Raw genomic sequence first — 17,895 nt, forward strand, 5'->3', positions numbered from 1 at the left:
TTGGGACTTGTCACATTATTAGAACCACTTGGAAAACCCAGAAAGCTATGATTCCCCCTTTAAAGAATGAGATTTTGCCACATGATGATCAGAACGAGAAAGCCAAGAGATAGAGAACGGGGGTGGAAGACTGCGAATCCCTTGATCGTTCATATGTATTCTTTTGTTTTACTCGGTAGGTACAGGTGAATTGTAACAGAGACACCACACAAGAATCAAGATTTTAAGACGACCATTTCAAATATTGGCATACAACGTGCCATCCCGTAATTCGTGAACACTGCTGTTCCGACTGTTTGGGGACCCGACCTCCGTATAACGAGTGCCATCACGCAGCTCATGGATCGTGATTCTTCGAGTGCTCTTGCGCTTGCGCTGCGAGCCTCGCTTAGAATCTGGGGTCCCTGACTCACTTCGCACTTGACTGCCTGGTGTCATATCGCGCTCCTCTCTGTCTCTCTCAATAGCTGCCTGGAGCATATGGTCCGCAACCCTAGCCGAGCCAATTTCATCGTACCATCGACGTAAGCCAGACGCGTACGCACGTTCCTGCGAGTCATATTCGACAGGAGGTCCGTTCGTCTCGGCCTCGGGACCCGAACCGTCGAATACTGCCCACGCGCTAGTATCGGCACTGACAAGCATCATGGTGTGATCGAAACTCTGGACCTTGAAGTCGCGTAAGAGTATGGCGTTGCCTTCTACCAATGTTGGCATCGAGGCCTTGTGGCGCCGGAAAATTTGAGCATGAAGAGTCATGCCAGCCATAGATGGATCGGTAAGTTCAATAGTCACGAACCAGTCTTTTGGACTAGATTTGGCCCGGGTTATCGGCGAAGCTTCATGTACGATTGAGATGGTATCGACTAGAGCATTGTAATGATCAATGAGTGTAGCAAGTGGTGCGAAGTAGGAAAGCTCGCTCCGCAGTCCAGAAGCATTACGGTCGGGAACTGAGGGCTGTGGAATGGGAACTGCCAATGTGTTCGGAGATTCAATCACAACATCCATAGAGCGGCCAGGTTCGGGTGTTGCTGTGGGTTCTGCGGCTTCAACGGATTCCGAAGGAGCCACGGCATCATCATGTCTGTCAACGTGGATCTCTTGTGTGTTTTTTATGAGTCCCGCCCCGATACCATCGTCTTGGTCTGACACTGGGGAGTCAGCCAGCAGCAAAGTTTTATCAAGACCAGTAGGGGCTTCAGTTTCTTCGATCGTGGATGAAGCTTGATGTTCAAAATCATGAATCAGTTCAAGCGGGGATGCATTTTTCTGGGTGGGGTCTGATGTTGAGGGTTGTCGCTTCAATGGAGACGTAGTGGACGGCGAGACTCGACCGCCAAGTGGCTCAGGTCCTTCGACAGTTGGCTCTTCGACAGTCGGCTCATGCTTCAACGGGAAATCGGCTATGGTATTTCTAGCAGACGAAGGAATATGCAAATCAAATTGTCCGTCCCCAGTGAGATACTGCCCAGCATGATTTTTGCCTTCCAAGGATGGACCTTGATGATGAGATTCAGGCCCATCAAGCAAGTTTGGATCAGCATTGCCTGATTGCCCCTCGTTATAGTCTCGATCGACTGGCACTCCTATCTGTGCGTGAGGGTTGGCCACAGTATAATATTCGTCGTTGTCAGCTTCTTCGATGAGCTCCGCATGTTTAATTTGTTTATCTTCATCTTGCTCAAGGTTGGGTGATGCCACTTCAGATGCACGGTCCGTTTCATAGTGGTCTTGGGACGACTCATCATCATCCATATCACTTTCGTAAACTCGGTCATATTGTTGATTGTATTCGTCTTCCCCCTCTTCCTCGTCTTCCCTGTCTTCCCTGTCTTCCCTCGCTTCCCTGTCTTCGCTTTCTCCGCCGTATTCACTCCTTTCAATGTCTTCGCTCTCTTCACTGTCTTCGCTTTGGCGTTCATCAGTATCGGAATCGTCTTCCACTACTCCGTGATAGTCTTTTCCGTCAAGATACCACGGCTCTGGATATTCCTGTACACCACTTGCAAATTCGGCTGCAGCTGGAGGGACAGCGGGATGTTCGGATTTAGAGCAGTATGAGTGATCGTTTCGTTCTGCTGACTGCGAAGCTGAGGCTACCGGATGATTGGAGGCAGACTCATCATCACTGTCACTGTCCAGCACGATTACTTCATGGCTTCCCGCCTGCGAGGGCAGCTTTTGTTCCTGCTCAGGCTTTTCACCACTAGATTCAACGACACCGAAGTCATCTTCGTCCAATCGTGATTCCAAACTAGGATCACCATATAAATCCTCCTCGTCCTCTTCGGATTCACATTGAGAATCGTAATTTTCCACTGACTCCGCATAGTACACTTCTTCATCCTTTTCTTCACGGTATCCTTGACTGGGTGGACGATCGACATCCTTTTCGCTTTCTTTCTCCTCTTCTGTATTTTTCATCTTTTGGTATTCCTCATCTCGAGCGGCTATCATTTTTCCGAGGGCATCGATCGCATCCTGATCAGACGTGAACCCTAGTTGTGGATAGTGGACTAAGTGAGTCTCTGGCTCAGGATGTTTCTCATCACGAGATTCACCCGGATATTGAGGAGATCCCAAATTGTCGCTGGCAGTTTCGATGCCAAGATCATGTTGAGCAATATCTGATCCATCGACCTCTTCTGAGGATTCGAGTGATTCATCTTGCCCATCCTCCGAAGGTGAGGATGATCCTGAGTTATCGCGCCATAGGTGACTGGAATCAACGAGATGTTCTTGATATGTTTCATCTGACGCCTGAGCTTCGTCGGCGACATTTTCGGTAACAACATCAGCTTGAGCGGCAGGTGATTCATCTTTGGTATTGGGGGAGTCATCCAATTTATCTTCCGAGTCCGAAAGTCGTGCTGGATGGTCGTGGGATAGGTTAGGATCATCAAAAGCAGAATACTGCTCTAGTTCATTTGACATTTGAGCTTTGTCGCCAGTAGTATCAATGGCCATGTCAGCTTCGACGACATCTGACCCATCAATAGCTATGGAGTCGATTATCTCAACTCCCTGCTTCTCCGGTAAATCTTCTGAGCCTGGATATGATGCCGAATCATTGCGGATAAACCCAGCATCGAAGACATGTTCCTGCTGGACGGATTCAACATCCGGATCAACTGTTTCTAGATCTGCGTGAATGGAATCGATGGTGTCGGTATCATGGGTTTCGATGGAGGATGCTGCGGGCGTTGCTATGGTATCCATTCCCGCCTGAGCATATCCAATCTCTTGGAATTGTGTGGGCGCGGTCCATGGCAGGAAATAGCTAGTTGAGCCAGCATGATTTGATACGAGTGGCGAAGGAATCGGGAGCCCCGGAGAAGGGATGGGTCGAATCTGCGGCGTATCCGTTGGCAGATGGAAAAGTGTTTCATGATCATCAACTTGTCCATGAGACACAACATTTGACTCGGCGGCATGTCTTTCGAGGATACTCCCGGTCAATTCAAGAGAAGGCTTCGCAAACACTGGAAGTGGCTCTTGTGGTGCATCCTCTGTGTATGTTGGAGCTTCGACATCATCCGTCATGGAAGCCTCACTCGCCGAGTCTGCCTCGAGTTCTTGATCGATAGATTGATTCAAAGCCTGTTCCCAATCCACAGGAGCTTCTTGCTCGCGAGGGCTTTCGGGTTCATTGACAACACGCCAATCTTCCCTGTGCAAGCTGTACCTCGGCTTTTTTCTTCCTTTCCCTGGCACAAATCCATCTTCTTCCGTAAAAGGATCGAAAGCGGAACGGATTGTTCCCCCAAGTGGGGTTCGAGTAGAATTGAGGAACATAGGTGATCCCCAGGGCCGTTCACTAGAAGGCAGGTCGAATTCGGGATTGATTGATTTGCCACTAGGGGTTGTAGGCGATGCTGGTTCGGTTTCATGCGGTGCTGTCACTTGCGGCTCAACCGATATTATCAACGGAGGTTGGGAAGATCGGTAGATCTAGATAGGCAGCAGTTAGTCACCATAAGACACATATCGAGTTTGGGAGCAACATACCTCGAGAGATACGCCATTCTCAAAGTGCGCATCCCATGCGACAGACCTCCCCGGGGTTTTCTGGGCGTCTTCGTTGCTGACAAACTTGATGTCTTTCAAGGCCAGACTAACGGTATCCCCAATTCCGACATGCGATTCCGCGACCCTTTCTGCGACGCGTCCGTGGAACGTGACCTTGATTTGTCCTCTGGCGCCCCTCAGGCGGAAGTCCGGCTCCGCTAATAGAAGGCTCACAGTCTTGATCGAAGAGGAGTATGGCCACACAAGTGCTACAGCTGCAAGAAAAGACTTCTCGGCCAATTTCTCAAGGTCTGGGGAAAGCTGAGCTATCGGGACCCTGGTCAACTGCGCCAGCGCATTCGACGCGGGAGACTGCTCAATCGCGTTCATTGCGCCGGTTTGCCCACGCCCGACTGACTTTTGTTTTATCAAGCTGGCCTCATATCAAACAGGAGTAATAGTCGATATAAAATAAGAAGGGTAAAAATGCGAGTATATAAAACTGGGCTGAAAGGAAATGAAGATGAATATTTCGTGCAACAAAGAGGACCTTCGGCAGCTGCAGCTCTGTTGGGTAATGTTACAGTAAAAACAGCAAGAAAAGGGCGTAATTTCGGTATTGGGAGAACGAAAGTTACCCTCTTCGGTTGGATTGTCCATGTCCAATAAGACTTGCTGATTGGTCGATCTTATTATATAGTCACATACGGAGGATTATGCACTGCTTTTGAACGTGAATATAGTGAAAACATTCTTGTAGTGTATTCTTCATGTCGTTATGGGTCTACGCTATAAGACACCGGATATAAAAAGCAGCTCCACTATGGCGAAAGCGCTTGGCATCCTCCAAGGTCACTTCTTTTTTCTCGCAACTCACCTTCGCATTTCTGACTACATAGGTTACCAGGAATTCCCAAGAGCTCGTTGAAAGCATGTCAATCACAAATACTATTCGGCGAGTGGCTGTCATCGGCGCGGGGCCCTCCGGCCTTGCTGCAGTCAAGTAAGCGGGGTTGTTACACATCCGCCAACATGACAATGCTGACCGACTCAGATACCTGCTCGCCGAGAAATATTTCGATCAAATCGAAGTCTTCGAGCAAAGAAGCTCCGTAGGAGGAGTTTGGAACTACAGTCCGAGCTCCTCTAAAGAAGGGAGATCAACAGCTGTCCCACATTTAACCCCCCATGAGCCAGTCGAGAAGCCAGTGTGGATCGATCACAATGGGGGGCGTGAGGCAACATTCGTGTCTCCAGTATACGATCGACTGGAAACCAACATCCCTAAGGAGTTAATGCGCTACTCGGATAAGGCCTTCCCATTGGAATCCCAGCTCTTCCCCAAGCATCGGACGGTGAAACAATACCTCGAAGAATATGGCGAAGACGTCAAAGGCCTCATTCACTTTGAGACACAAGTCTTAGAAGTGAAACTCAAGGATGAAAGTCTGAGCACTTGGAGTCTAACATCAAAGAGTCTTCAAACTGGCATAGACACAACCCACACATATGATGCTGTGGTGGTTGCAAGCGGTCATTTCACGGTCCCTTACATACCTGACATCCTAGGAATACAAGCCTGGGATGCATCATACCCAGGTGCTATCTCTCATTCCAAGTTTTACAACTCCCCAGAACCTTTCCAAGGAAAGAAAGTTGTGGTGGTTGGAAGTTCTGCTTCGGGCCTGGACATTGGTTCCCAGATCAATGAAGTAAGCCAAGGCAAGCTGTTGGTCTCCCAACGATCTGAATCATACTTGGCTGCATCCGCAAATGACGATAAAATCATCTGCCCGGAGATAGTCGAGTTTCTTCCTTCGACAACCTATGACAGAGGTATAAAATTTGCGGATGGTCGCATCGAGGAACATGTTGACGCTGTTGTCTTCTGCACCGGCTATTTCTATTCATATCCTTTCCTATCCTCACTCAACCCACCGGTTGTGACCCACGGATGGCGAACAATGAATGTCTACCAGCAGTTATTCTATATAGAGCACCCCACTCTCGTCTTCCCCGTGCTTTCGCAGCGGGTGATTCCATTCCCTATGGCTGAGAACCACGCTGCTGTCTTCTCTCGTGTATGGTCTGCGCGGCTTACGCTTCCACCAAAAGATGAGATGAAGGCATGGGAAGCTTCCGAAATTGAAGCCAAAGGAGATGGAAAGGATTTCCATTTGCTTCCATTTCCCATGGATGCTGACTACCTCAATTTTCTCTACGACTGGGCGGAGAAGGCCAACCCACGACCTGGCCTCTCTAACAACGGACAAGGCAAACTTGGTACTCGGTGGGGTGAGCGGGAAAGATGGATGCGGGCCCATTTCCCAGAAATCAGACGTGCTTTCGTACAACGGGGTGACGCACGGAGCGAGATCAAGGATCTAGCGGAGCTCGGTTTCGACTTTGAAGAGTGGAAGAGGCAACAAGATGATCAGTGATGATTATGGTACAATGTCACATCTCAACCAGTACCTACAGCATTAACGGTGATCTAAATCAATTAGAAATCCATTAGTTTTGCATCTTTTGAATCATTAAATAGATATATGAGCTTATAACCCTTGATCAGCATGTCACTATTCTCAAATATTGTAGATCTACCGATAAGCGTTATCACGTGAAGCGGGCTCACTATCCGTCCGCCCGTCGCGCCATGCGTTTACCCTCTTTCATATACCGTCACAGTGCTTTGGGGAAGTGGTAGATGTTGCCCAGAATTAAAAATTGTATGTGTCTCGGATCAATGCAGCTCATATGAGCTTATATTGAGTATTGAACCTACGCTCTCATTTCACCCCGTCATGTTATCCAACATCTCCCCGACACTAATCGCCCGCACATGATGCTTCGGGAGCAGCTTCGCTCGCCGAAACTCCAAAGTCACCACAGAAAGAATACTGACCGGCCTTCAGCTACAATTGTGGTTATTAGCGACAGCAGTGAGAGCAGCGACGGTAGTGACTTGGACGACGAGGAGTGGCCTATCAAGTGTATCCTCCGTGAAACAGACACCGAGTATCTCATTGATTGGGAGGGTCCATACGATCCGACTTGGGTGAGTTCCCGTGGCAATATTGGACATAAAAGGCATCAAAGAAATGATTGCCGAGCTTGAACTAACAAATGCGCGCTTTGCTTGTTTAGGAACCCAAAGAGAACGCAAGTGAGCTTGCTATACGGGTCTGGAACAAGCAAAAAGCTCGGCGATCAAGTGCGCTAGATAGGAAGTCGACAAGTAGGAGGATTACTCAATCGCCCAGCGTCGTCGAAGTCTCTTCCTCATCATCAGAAGAGAACACAGGCCAAGGGGACAGCTACCGCACTACCTTCGACGAGACTGAGGACACTGATTCTGATAATCATTCAAGAGCTTCCTCGTCGCTATTTGTGCAACAAGACAACATTTCAGAGATAGTAGACTCTCTTCAATCTCAGTACATTGAAGTCTCGGGCTGCTTTTACGGGACCGCCTCTCTACCTCAATCTCCATCTACAAACCCTCGCCTGCAAGCCGACGAATACATCCCTGAGTCACCTATTCCACCTGAATACCCGCAACGAGGTGAGTGGGACGACGTCAATACGCAGCAGCCTGGCCCGGTTTGTGACCAAAAGGCCGATTTAATTAATAGATGCTCATCGCATCGACAGTACTCTGCGGAAATCAACAACGTTTCTGAATTATTATCACACCCGAACACGCCGGGTGTTGGACTGAGCTCCAACGTCTCCGAAATAGCCGAGACGCCTGTTCAGCCATCAAGTTTAGGAACCGATTTCTCGTGCCCCGGCTCCTATCCTTTTTATAATACCCCATCTCACAACAATTTGACTTTTGGCTCGTGTGGCTCCATCCTGAGAGGTAGTTTCACATGCAAAATCAAGTTTTACATTTTGCTCACATTTTGCTCACATTCTCACAGACTGCGTGTTCGTCCGGTCAACTTATCTGAGCTCAATTCCGGAAACAGTCTGTCAAAACCTGTCACAGCACCCAGAAGAGCTCAGTGCTGAAGGTTTCACCCGACCAATGCCATCATTTTCTAATCTCGTACAAGAAGAACCATTTGGCGAAATCATGGAAGACAAAGAGCCCAAGCCATCAGATCCTTCTCTCTCCGCTGCCACTTTGGACCGATACGGACAATTGCCAGGGTCCACTCCCACGGAAATGATACGGAACGCCTGGGCTAAACTCAGCGAAGCGAATCAATCAGAGCTATCGCAACCAGCTAACGCTGTCCAAACTCCGTCTTCTGTGGGGGATGTTGAAGCTTCGATGCCTGTGTCTATCCCCGAAACAACTGCTCTGCTTAGCGTCAGACCCGACACAGACTCTTTTTCCAATTCCCATACTGCAGTCCACCATGGTCATTCTGAACCTTTACTACCACCCTCGGAACTAGCGCACGAAGCTCATATGAGCCAACCTTCACTTCAAACTATTCATCCCAGTGCGTTGACCGTCACCGACATGGATGAGGTGGTTGCGCCCGGTTCTGTCCACCTTGGGCCATCTGAATTTGCTGTCCCTCTTCCGATGAATGCACGTGTGAAGGATCACTACGAGCGAGTACTATCAGATGCAGCTACATGCATACGCAAATTTTTTGATAGCTTTCAGTCGAATACTCAAGTTTCGGAGCCTGAGGCAAGTAGGATGTTTCTGGGATATGATTCGCATTGCTTACATTGTTTTCACAGCGAGAGGTTTTGCATTCACATATGCGGGAGGTCATCGCCCGGCTGAGCAATGTTGCAACCTATCCAGACTTGAATTTCGCCAATCATTTGAAAAATACCGACCCTGACTTTGCGGAAGAGGCATCCTGGGCGGAAATGTCCAGTGCAAAGTTTTTCCTACTTGGTCATTTCATGAAGATTGTAGGTACACACGAGCTCCATCTGATTCTCGCTGTACAAGACGAGAAGAAACAGGGAGTTCTCGAGCGTTATCTCCAAGGGAAAGGTTTTGCATACACCCGACCCCGTGCAGAGATGGGTAGCACCTTGGAGGTTTCCCTAGCCAAGGGGTCACTGAGCTTTGGAATTCATTCGAGTGAGACCGCCCGTGAACTTTACAAGCCGCCGTCTGCTATTTTTGCCCTGGATTCGTATTTCAAACCCAAAAGCCCGTTCATACAGCATCTCCGAACGACTTATGCCCGAAACGGGAGCTTGCTTCCCGTCATTTGGTTTCTTGTCGCCAACACTAGTGAACATATCGAGCGTTGTTTGCCCGAGTCGCCGGATCCTGATCGATTGCGTTTACTTGTGCACTACATTGCCCGTTTCCATGACGAGGCCGGTGAGCTCCAGGATGATGCCCTCGGCGCGTCTGAAGATGCCGAAGAGATTCTTGGATATCTCTTGGATAGTGTTGCTGGTTGGCCATTGCCTACCATTAAACCTTTGAACCTTGTATCACTGGAGGAGTTAGAGTGCGACAGTTCTTCATCTGACGAGGCGATGCCGCCGGCCCATAAACGCACACTGGTAATTATACCACATGTTGATGTATTTGAATTCAGCTAACGCTTTGGGGCAGGATGAGAAACCCGATGAACACTCGTCGAAGCGCGCACGGATTGGTACCCAAGAGGACAGCCAGTTGACCGAGTCAACTAAGCCTCCCACTCAAACGTTGGACCGTGATTTGATCTCATTGGAGAAGAATATTATCCAGATGAAACACATTCACGCAAGTGAAAAAGCCCAGCTGCAGGCTGAGCTTGCTCGGGCAAATTCTGGATTCCGAGAAATGGAGAGAGCTCTGGGTATTCTACAACACCGTTACGAGAGTCGGACGAAGGAACTCCATGTAACTCGCCAAGAGCGTGATCGTGTGGTTGAGCACAAGCCGTCTCTAGAACAGCGCGTCGAGAAACAAAAAGAGACTATCTCTAGTCTGAAACAAGAACGGGCAGAGCTGAAGCGCGAGCTCGACGAAGCTAGACAGGCACTCAAAAATGGCGGTGGCAGTAATGCTGAACTAGAGATGGCACGGGAGGAAATCCGTCGTCTGACCAAAGAAAATTCGAACCTTGAGCGCAAAGCTGAGTTTGAGAAAAACCAATCCGAGTACACCCGAGAGCAATACCAAACTGCGTCTACCGCGGCCGCTCAGTCTGGCACAGAAAACCGCCATTTGGCCACTGAGAATGAGAGACTAAAGCGCAAGGCCGAAAGCAATGCCGTGCAACTTCGTGAGTTGCACATGAAGGATGAGTCGGTTCGCCATCTAGCTAGGATTGAAGAGCTAGAACTAACTCTGGCTTCGCGCGACGAATTCCTACAAAGGAAGGAAGAAGAGCTTCGTGAAATCCGGAAGAATCGTCCGTCAACTCGCTCGACTAGCACTCAACCACGAAGCCCCAAGTGGGCGGGCAGCCGTCCGACCAGCCCCGGGGTTGGTCATAATGGTAACGGTAATGGCGGTCATGGGGGCAGGGGCAGTGCGCTACGATACAGCTCAGAGGTGCCTTTCTGAGGGTATTACACAATATCCCATAAACTTTCATGTCCCCTGCCATTGATCATGTTCTTGCCACTCATTTTTCCTACACCAATCTATGACGTCTATACACGATACATAGACGGGGCATTTGCTCTTTGCGAAGCATTTCACCATCACATTAGCTAGATATTTATTCCTTTCATCCGCTCATTACGACATTGCATCTTCCTGGCGTTTCATCCATTGCGACTCCACATTTACCCATGAGCGATTTTCGTTTTGCGAGAGAAAACCGGGTCTTGGATGCAACATTATCTGAGTCTTGTCATCTCCAAGCAAGTCAACTGTTTCATTCGATTTTCATGGTAGTTCTTTTCGCCACAGATCCAATGACAGACATCTTAGTGCTTTAGTTTTTTTTTGAGAAAATAAAGACGATTCTTCCAAATGTAAAACATCAATCTGGATTTCGTATTCGGTAATTAAAATGTAAGCAAAAAGTAGCAAAGGGCCGCAAAATTATGGATTATGTATACACTGAGATAATAAGACAGGGAAGGAAAGAAATACTTTGTCCTGGACAGCAGCATACAAAATGGACAGATAAGTAGAAGAGAAAAGAGCGAATGTCTAAATCTCCTGGAAATAGACATGTCACAGTCCCCGAATGCAATACGTTTACGCCGAAGCCATAGAGTTAGCAATGAATGTAGCCAGCTCCTTGGCCTTCTCGCCACGAGTCATAGTGAAATGATTGGCATCCTCCATAACGGTAATTCCGCCGACATGATTCGGGCCGACGAGGGTATCCCAACCATTTGGACCGAGATCAGTGCGGTTGTTCAACAACCAGAGCATCTCACGAGGGTCTGGGCTACCATCTGCAGCTGGTGCAGGGCGGGCATCACCTGGCTTGGAGCAGACACCATCCTTGGCCCAGACCATGAAGGTCTTGGGGAGCTTATCGGCCAGCTTGGGGTCTGTGTGAGGGAAGGGAACCGCCTTGTAAGCATCCAGGGAATCGATGAAAGCCAGGAAGTGAGGGAGAAGCCATTTAGGTGGAGGTGCCTTGCCCTCTCCAAACAGTCCGACCGTATCAAAGAAGCTGTACAGGCGGCGAGGCAGCTTCTCCAGTCCAACGGGGAAGGGCGAATCAAGAAGCAGCAGGCGCTCGACTCGCTCGCCTTCCTCGAAGATCAGTTGGCGCGCGGCGTCGTACGCACAAATACCACCGGCGGACCAGCCACCGAAGTTGTAAGGGCCAGTGGGCTGGCGGCGCCGAATCTCAGCAATGTAAGGAGCTGTGAGCTCGTCCAATCTGGCCTTGAGATTCTCAGGGGTGCGCATGTATGGGCAGTTCAGTCCATAGACACACACATCGGGAGAAATTCCAGGGATGGAAGCATAGGAGGTAGCAGAGCCAGAGCCATCAGGGAACAAAAACAAACTCTGAGTCGCTGTCTTTGGGTTTCCTTGCAGGAGGATTGAAGTGGCCGGCGGGTGCTGGGGGGTAGTGCTGGGAGCGACCACCGGGGCTCGAACAGGGATTTGTTCGGGGAATCTGATTGGCTCCGCAGGGGCTGGCTTAGGCTTTAGACCCAAGGTAGTCTCGATATCATCGAGTGTTTGATTCTCAATGAAGAACTCTCCCGAGAGATCAAGATCAAGATCTTCACGGATTTTACCGAGAACGGTGAGCGACATCAATGAGTCTAGGCCCATCTCAGCAAGGTTCGCATCCCCATCGAGCTCCTCGGGTTCCACACCGATCTCCTCGGCCAAGATTGAGGCAATCTGCCTCATGCTGTCATTTTGCTCCTGCGATCCATGTGCCATCGGCTTCTCATTTGCAGGACTTGGCAGACCACTGCTGTTTGGAGTCGACAAGTCGGTCGAAGATGCGGCCGACGACATGTCACCTTCACTGCTTGATCCGTCACTACTTTCACTAGGGCTCATTTGAGCTAGAAGATTTTTGAAGTCTTTGACAGTTGGATTATCCACGAAGATAGTGGAGTCAAGATCGAGTCCCATGTCCTCGCGGTATCGCCCAGTGACAGTCAGCGAGAGAAGGGAGTCAACTCCGTAATCAGCGAAGTTGAGGTCATCAGTCAGCTCAGATGCCGAAAGTCCGACCTCTTCAGCAAGGATTGCAAGAGCACGCATAGTCAGACTTGGCATTCCAGATCTTGGTGAAGGGGCAGCCTTTTTGGCAGAGCCAGTCTTTGCCTTCTCGATATTGACGGGAGCAGGAACACGCTTGGCGGCCGGCTTGGATGCCGCTCCAGCTGGAGGAAGAGCCATGTCGAGGATCTTTCGTGCCAGAGCTTGGAACTATGTCGCATTCTGTTAGTGTTTCATTCGAGAATACTACGACGGTTTTTCGACGTACCTTAACACCACCAAACACAGCAACGATGTCATCTCCATCAAACATATAGACATCACCAGCCCAAATAGACTCTTTCCAGGGTTGCATCCTCACGTAGGTGCGGTAAGTGACGCTCGGATCGAACTTCTTCAAGCACCTCATCGAGTCCCATCCATGATTGACGAACACTTGGTTCTTCGAATCGGTGTTATCACTAGCATTCATAATGAAGCCAGACAAGTGACCAATGCTGTCAATCCAGAATGGATTGCGATGAAAGTTGCCCGGAGGAGCCTCAAATTTGACCAGAGCGGTAGCTTCGTGTTGGTCACTGTCGAGGATGACTTCCCGAATGGATTTGTAGTTCTCGTCATAATCAACCAGAGAAGCAAAGAGCTTGTAGACCATTCCTCGCTTCATGCGGTGAGCCTGGCCGGATACAGTGCTCTCTTGGAGATGCTCAATGCTTCGCTTGATGAGGTAAGAGCTGCGCTTCCACTCGACGTCGTAAGTACTGGGATCAAAGAACTTGATGTAGCAAGTGGCGTGGTCAAGGATCTTCTTCCCCTCGGGGGTCACAGACCACACCTGCACCTTGGCATTTTCTTCGGCCCAGTTTGCAGTCGCTGAAACGCGGAAGAGCTGCTTGCCTCCCTTTGCAATAAGCGGCTTAGGGACCACCATGTTGCAGACATCAAATCCGCGATCTTTCCATTCTGGCTTGTAGTTCTGGACTAGATATTCACCAAGTGTTTGGGCGATATCGGCGTACAGGGACTAAAAATCAATTAGCAAGCAAGACTGTTAAATGAGAAAAGAATATGCATACCGATGGAGTAAGGCAGGCACCGTTCACCTTGTGACCTGCAATGACACGATTGAGGTCGGGATCAGCAATGTCATTCTCGATGACGATAGACGCCGACGAATTGTCACCACTCGTCTCCAAAACCTTTTGTGCTGCCGATGACAAGAAAACAGAAACTGGCGCAGCATCAGCCACTGATACCGGCGGTGCACCCTTGAGCAGACAGAAGTTATTAGTGTAAGGAATCCAGTAGTTCTTGAGATCCCACTTGTAGGAAGGGAGTGGGAGAACTTTGTGTCCAGTGAAGTCCTGGTGATATTCCTTCCATCGAATGTCAATTCCAGCCATATAGAGAGCTGAAACACTGGTTGAGAGAACCTTCCACGTGTCTTCCTGGCGACGGAGAGATGCCACAGTAGTTGCCTGAGGACCGAAAGTTGCCTTGACCATTCCGGAGCAGACCGGGTGAGAGCCAATCTCAACCCAAATAGTCTTGTCATTCATTAAGTTGGAGTGCCGGGTAGCTTCAAGAGCACCCAGGAAGTTGACAGTCTCCCGGCAGTGACGGGTGAGGTAGTTGGTACCAAGCAACTCACCGTTGGTCTCATTGATGACGTCTCCAAGAAGGGCAGATACGAATGGAATAGAGGGCGCGTTGAAATTGACGCCCTTTCCAATTTCAGCCAGACTTTCAAGTATAGGTTCAACCTGAGCTGAATGGAAAGCAAAAGGTACATTTAACTTGGTAGCCTTGAACCCTTCGTTGGTAAGAGTTTGCGCAAGCTCGTCAATCTTCTCGCTTGCGCCACTGATAACAGTCTCGCTGGGCGCATTGATACAAGCCACCTCGGTAGCCTCATCAAGAAACTGCTTGACCTGTGCCACTGAAGACTTGACAGCAAGCATAGCGTGCGTTCCAACCTCGATTTGTTCAGTGAGAAGCTGGGCTCGTCGCCCGGCAAGGTAGATTGTGTCGCTAGTTGTCAAGACACCGGAAGCATTCAGCGCGGCAAACTCGCCGAGGCTATGGCCAATGACAAAGGTAGGTACAATACCCAGAGACATCCAGTACTTTGTCAATGCCATTTGCACACAGGTTGTTCCGAGCTGTGTAACGATCGGGCTATGCTCTTCAATTGGCACACTCCCGTCGACCAGGGACAGAATAGATGGGAAGCCCTGGCTCTCACAGATACAATTCAAGTGTTCGATGTGAGCACGGAATTGGGAGCAACTATCAAACAATTGGCGTCCCATGCCTGTGTACTGAGCACCTTGTCCGGTGAAGATAAATCCGATGCCAGGTGCATTGGCAGGAGCCGGGCTGATGCTGTCTCGGTTGACGATAGGAGCCAATGCACTCCTGACTTCATCTAGAGTAGATCCAGTGACAGCGACTCTGAAGGGATGATGAATCCGTCTCGCTGTAGTCGTGTAAGACAGATTGGCAAGGAGGCTTGCATCGTTGGAATTGAACGAGTTCTTGTTTGTATCGATGTACTGCACGAGAGCAGAGATGTTATTCTTCAGTGCAGACTGGGACCGAGCCGAAACAAGCACAGGATGCGCAGACCGGATATCTTCCACATTCTCGTCATTGAGCGGACCATCCTCGACCATCAAAGCAGTATTGCCTCCGGCGGCCGAGAAATTGTTGATGAAAGTCTTCCGCTTGCCACCATTTGGCCTGTTCCAGGGGACAGCTTCAGATGCAATGTGCACATTGCGCTGCGGGAAGTCTGTCGGGAAGTTGTGGTTGATCTTGGTCTTGATGCCACAGTGAGGGGGAATCATGTTCTTTCGCATCATCATCAAGACCTTGATCAGAGCTGTGACACCAGAGGCGGACTCTCCATGGCCAACATTTGACTTTGCTGAACCGAGGTGAAGAGATTGGGTTGGCCCACGACGGTAGTCAGGAGCGAAGACATCGAGAACCGACTGCATCTCCACTGCATCACCTGCCTGGGTGCCGGTTCCGTGCATTTCGATATAACTAATCTCTTTTGGGTCGCTGTTGGACTCGTTGAGAAGCTTGTCGAAGATGAAGGACTGTGCTCCCACATGAGGCCGAGTAATTGACACAGCCTCTGCTGAGTGGTTGGTATAAGCTCCTCCAATAATACCGTAGATTGGATCGTTGTCTGCCTGGGCATCCTCAAGTCTCTTAATGACAATGGAGCCAACTCCATCTGCTCTGCAATAGCCATCAGCCCCATCATCAAAGGTGGTACAGTTTCCGGTCCTTGAGAGGAAGTGTCCACGATCAAGACCAGCATGATTGTCGGGATTTGCCAGGATGTTGACACCGCCCGTCACGGCAGAATCACATTCATTCCTCCACAAGGAATTGCAGGCGACATGAATTGCCGCAAGACTTGAGGAGCAAGCGGTATCCACACTAACACTGGGGCCGCTGAACTTGAAATAGTAGTTGATGCGACCGGGAGTAAAAGCACGGTTACCACCCGGGATAAAGTAGGTGTCAATATCCTGACCACTGTTGGTCTCACGGTAGTCATCACTGGTCATTCCATAGAAGACACCCACTCGGTTCTTCTGCGTAGAGGGCGTGCTGTCAGGGATGAAGCCTGCCATTTCCAAAGCCTCATAAGCAGTCAAGAGTGCCAGACGTTGAGCAGGATCTGCTTGAAGTGCTTCACGGGGAGACATATTGAAAAATCGAGGGTCAAACATGCCCGCGTCGTCATACCAGCATCCATATTGGACTTGGCTGGTATTTCTTTTCTTTCCTTCCATGTCAACGTGAGCCTTGACATCCCATCGCTCTGGGGGAACCTCGCGGTGGACGTCCAGTCCTTTTTTCAAAAGATCCCAGAAAGCTTCGGTATCAGGCGAATCTGGAAATCTTCCTGAAAGACCAATAATTGCAATTTTGGACTGCTCAGCACGGCCGGTACGATTATCTCCACCAGCATCCTTCCGGACATCACCAAGTGTGCTGTCAACCTCGAGATTGGAGACTCCAGCCTTTTTCAATGAGTTAAATAGGCTCTGGGTTGCAGTGCTGGAAATTGGGAACAGAGTGCATGTTTTTGTAGACTCCAAGATTGACTGGCAAGATTGGATGACCTTGCCCCAGCAAAGCTGTCTTTGTAGAATCTCCTGAAGAGAAAATCTCAAGAGCTGCTCAAGGCTCTCAGCCTGGAGCTCCTTGCCTGTCTCACTTGACAGCACAGGGATCTGAGGCACGTACATCATGAAATTCTCTGTAGGCCACGATTCCAAAATTCGGTTAATGTCCCTGTTATCATATAGATGAGAGGCATGATAAGGGCCGTGGATTGGAACCATTGTGGGCTTGTGCTCCTTTGAGAGACTGGACTCAATGAAACGGCCCAGAAAAGTCGGGGGACCACTGATTGTGAGTCCATTGGGGCTTACTGCGCTGATATAAGGTTGAGAAACGCGGGGCAAGGCCTTGAAAATATTAACAATGATCCTCTTTTATTTCAAGTCGGTTTGGGGGAAAAGACTTACATTCTTCTTCGTGTACTGTTGAATCAAATCCTGGGCCTCGGGCTCGTGCATACCAGAAATTAGTACAGACCAGCTTGATGTTGCCGATTTGCTTGGTTCTATGAGCTCTTGTACTTTCAAAACGCACATCCCGAGCCTCAAGGAAACAAGGACGGTCTCAATTCCAGCTGCAATAAGCTCCCCGATAGTTTTCGAAGAGCTTACGGCCGCAGATGCGAGTTGACCGGTGCAAAGTCCAATGATGCAGCTGTCATCACCCGACGGATAGGCATGGCCCAAATCACCATAGTAGCTATAAGACATTGTCAGTAAGTTTGATTCCAAAATCTCATCTCGATATCATCAAGGCGGCAATATTCTTACTGGATGAAGCATCCTAGTTGGTAAATTGTTGTCAATGCACTCTCTAGAGCTGGGTTCGGCCCTGACTCTTTGAACCTCGCGAGAAGGTCAACGATACTAGTAAAGCGAGGGAAGCCCTGACGTTCGGATGGCGGAAGCGATGTAATTTCCTTGCGTAACGCATAGTAGCACTTTTGGAAGAATGCTGCTACAAGCGAGTCATTCTTAGCATGCAACAGCCGACGAAGCCCGGAGTCAAAATCCGCAGTCTGATCTCCAAAGAGATACAAATGACTGGGGCCCTCCATAATCTTCCTGGTAGCAGATTAATGGTTTCAAAGATATATGGAAAAAGAAGAAAGGTTCAGGTCAGGCGAAAACTTAAGGATATCATACTTTATA

The 17,895-nt window shown here is 49.3% G+C and overlaps 4 protein-coding genes across 4 annotated transcripts; 2 read left to right on the top strand and 2 right to left on the bottom strand.

Annotated features, from left to right (window-relative positions):
* Positions 1 to 237: 237 nt before the first annotated feature.
* On the bottom strand, positions 238 to 4,401 carry LCP9604111_6429 (uncharacterized protein; the record flags this gene model as incomplete). Its single annotated transcript, XM_039074349.1, has 2 exons — positions 238 to 3,954; positions 4,012 to 4,401. 2 exons carry the CDS (start codon positions 4,399 to 4,401, stop codon positions 238 to 240), a joined length of 4,107 nt encoding a protein of 1,368 aa, XP_038927479.1.
* A 542-nt stretch (positions 4,402 to 4,943) lies between these two features.
* Positions 4,944 to 6,452, top strand: LCP9604111_6430 (putative flavin dependent monooxygenase; the record flags this gene model as incomplete). Its single annotated transcript, XM_039074351.1, has 2 exons — positions 4,944 to 5,014; positions 5,066 to 6,452. The coding sequence occupies 2 exons, from the start codon at positions 4,944 to 4,946 to the stop codon at positions 6,450 to 6,452; spliced, it is 1,458 nt and encodes a 485-aa protein (XP_038927480.1).
* A 404-nt stretch (positions 6,453 to 6,856) lies between these two features.
* On the top strand, positions 6,857 to 10,504 carry LCP9604111_6431 (uncharacterized protein; the record flags this gene model as incomplete). The annotated part of the gene is made up of 6 exons (XM_039074352.1): positions 6,857 to 7,069; positions 7,159 to 7,614; positions 7,666 to 7,876; positions 7,938 to 8,665; positions 8,719 to 9,510; positions 9,563 to 10,504. 6 exons carry the CDS (start codon positions 6,857 to 6,859, stop codon positions 10,502 to 10,504), a joined length of 3,342 nt encoding a protein of 1,113 aa, XP_038927481.1.
* Positions 10,505 to 11,149: 645 nt separating this feature from the next.
* Positions 11,150 to 17,801, bottom strand: pksP (polyketide synthase alb1; the record flags this gene model as incomplete). Its single annotated transcript, XM_039074353.1, has 5 exons — positions 11,150 to 12,805; positions 12,864 to 13,619; positions 13,672 to 17,091; positions 17,152 to 17,443; positions 17,515 to 17,801. 5 exons carry the CDS (start codon positions 17,799 to 17,801, stop codon positions 11,150 to 11,152), a joined length of 6,411 nt encoding a protein of 2,136 aa, XP_038927482.1.
* Positions 17,802 to 17,895: the final 94 nt, after the last annotated feature.

Source organism: Penicillium roqueforti (genome assembly GCF_015533775.1).
Source record: "Penicillium roqueforti strain LCP96 04111 chromosome Unknown scaffold_17, whole genome shotgun sequence".
Classification (NCBI taxonomy): Eukaryota; Fungi; Ascomycota; class Eurotiomycetes; order Eurotiales; family Aspergillaceae; genus Penicillium; species Penicillium roqueforti.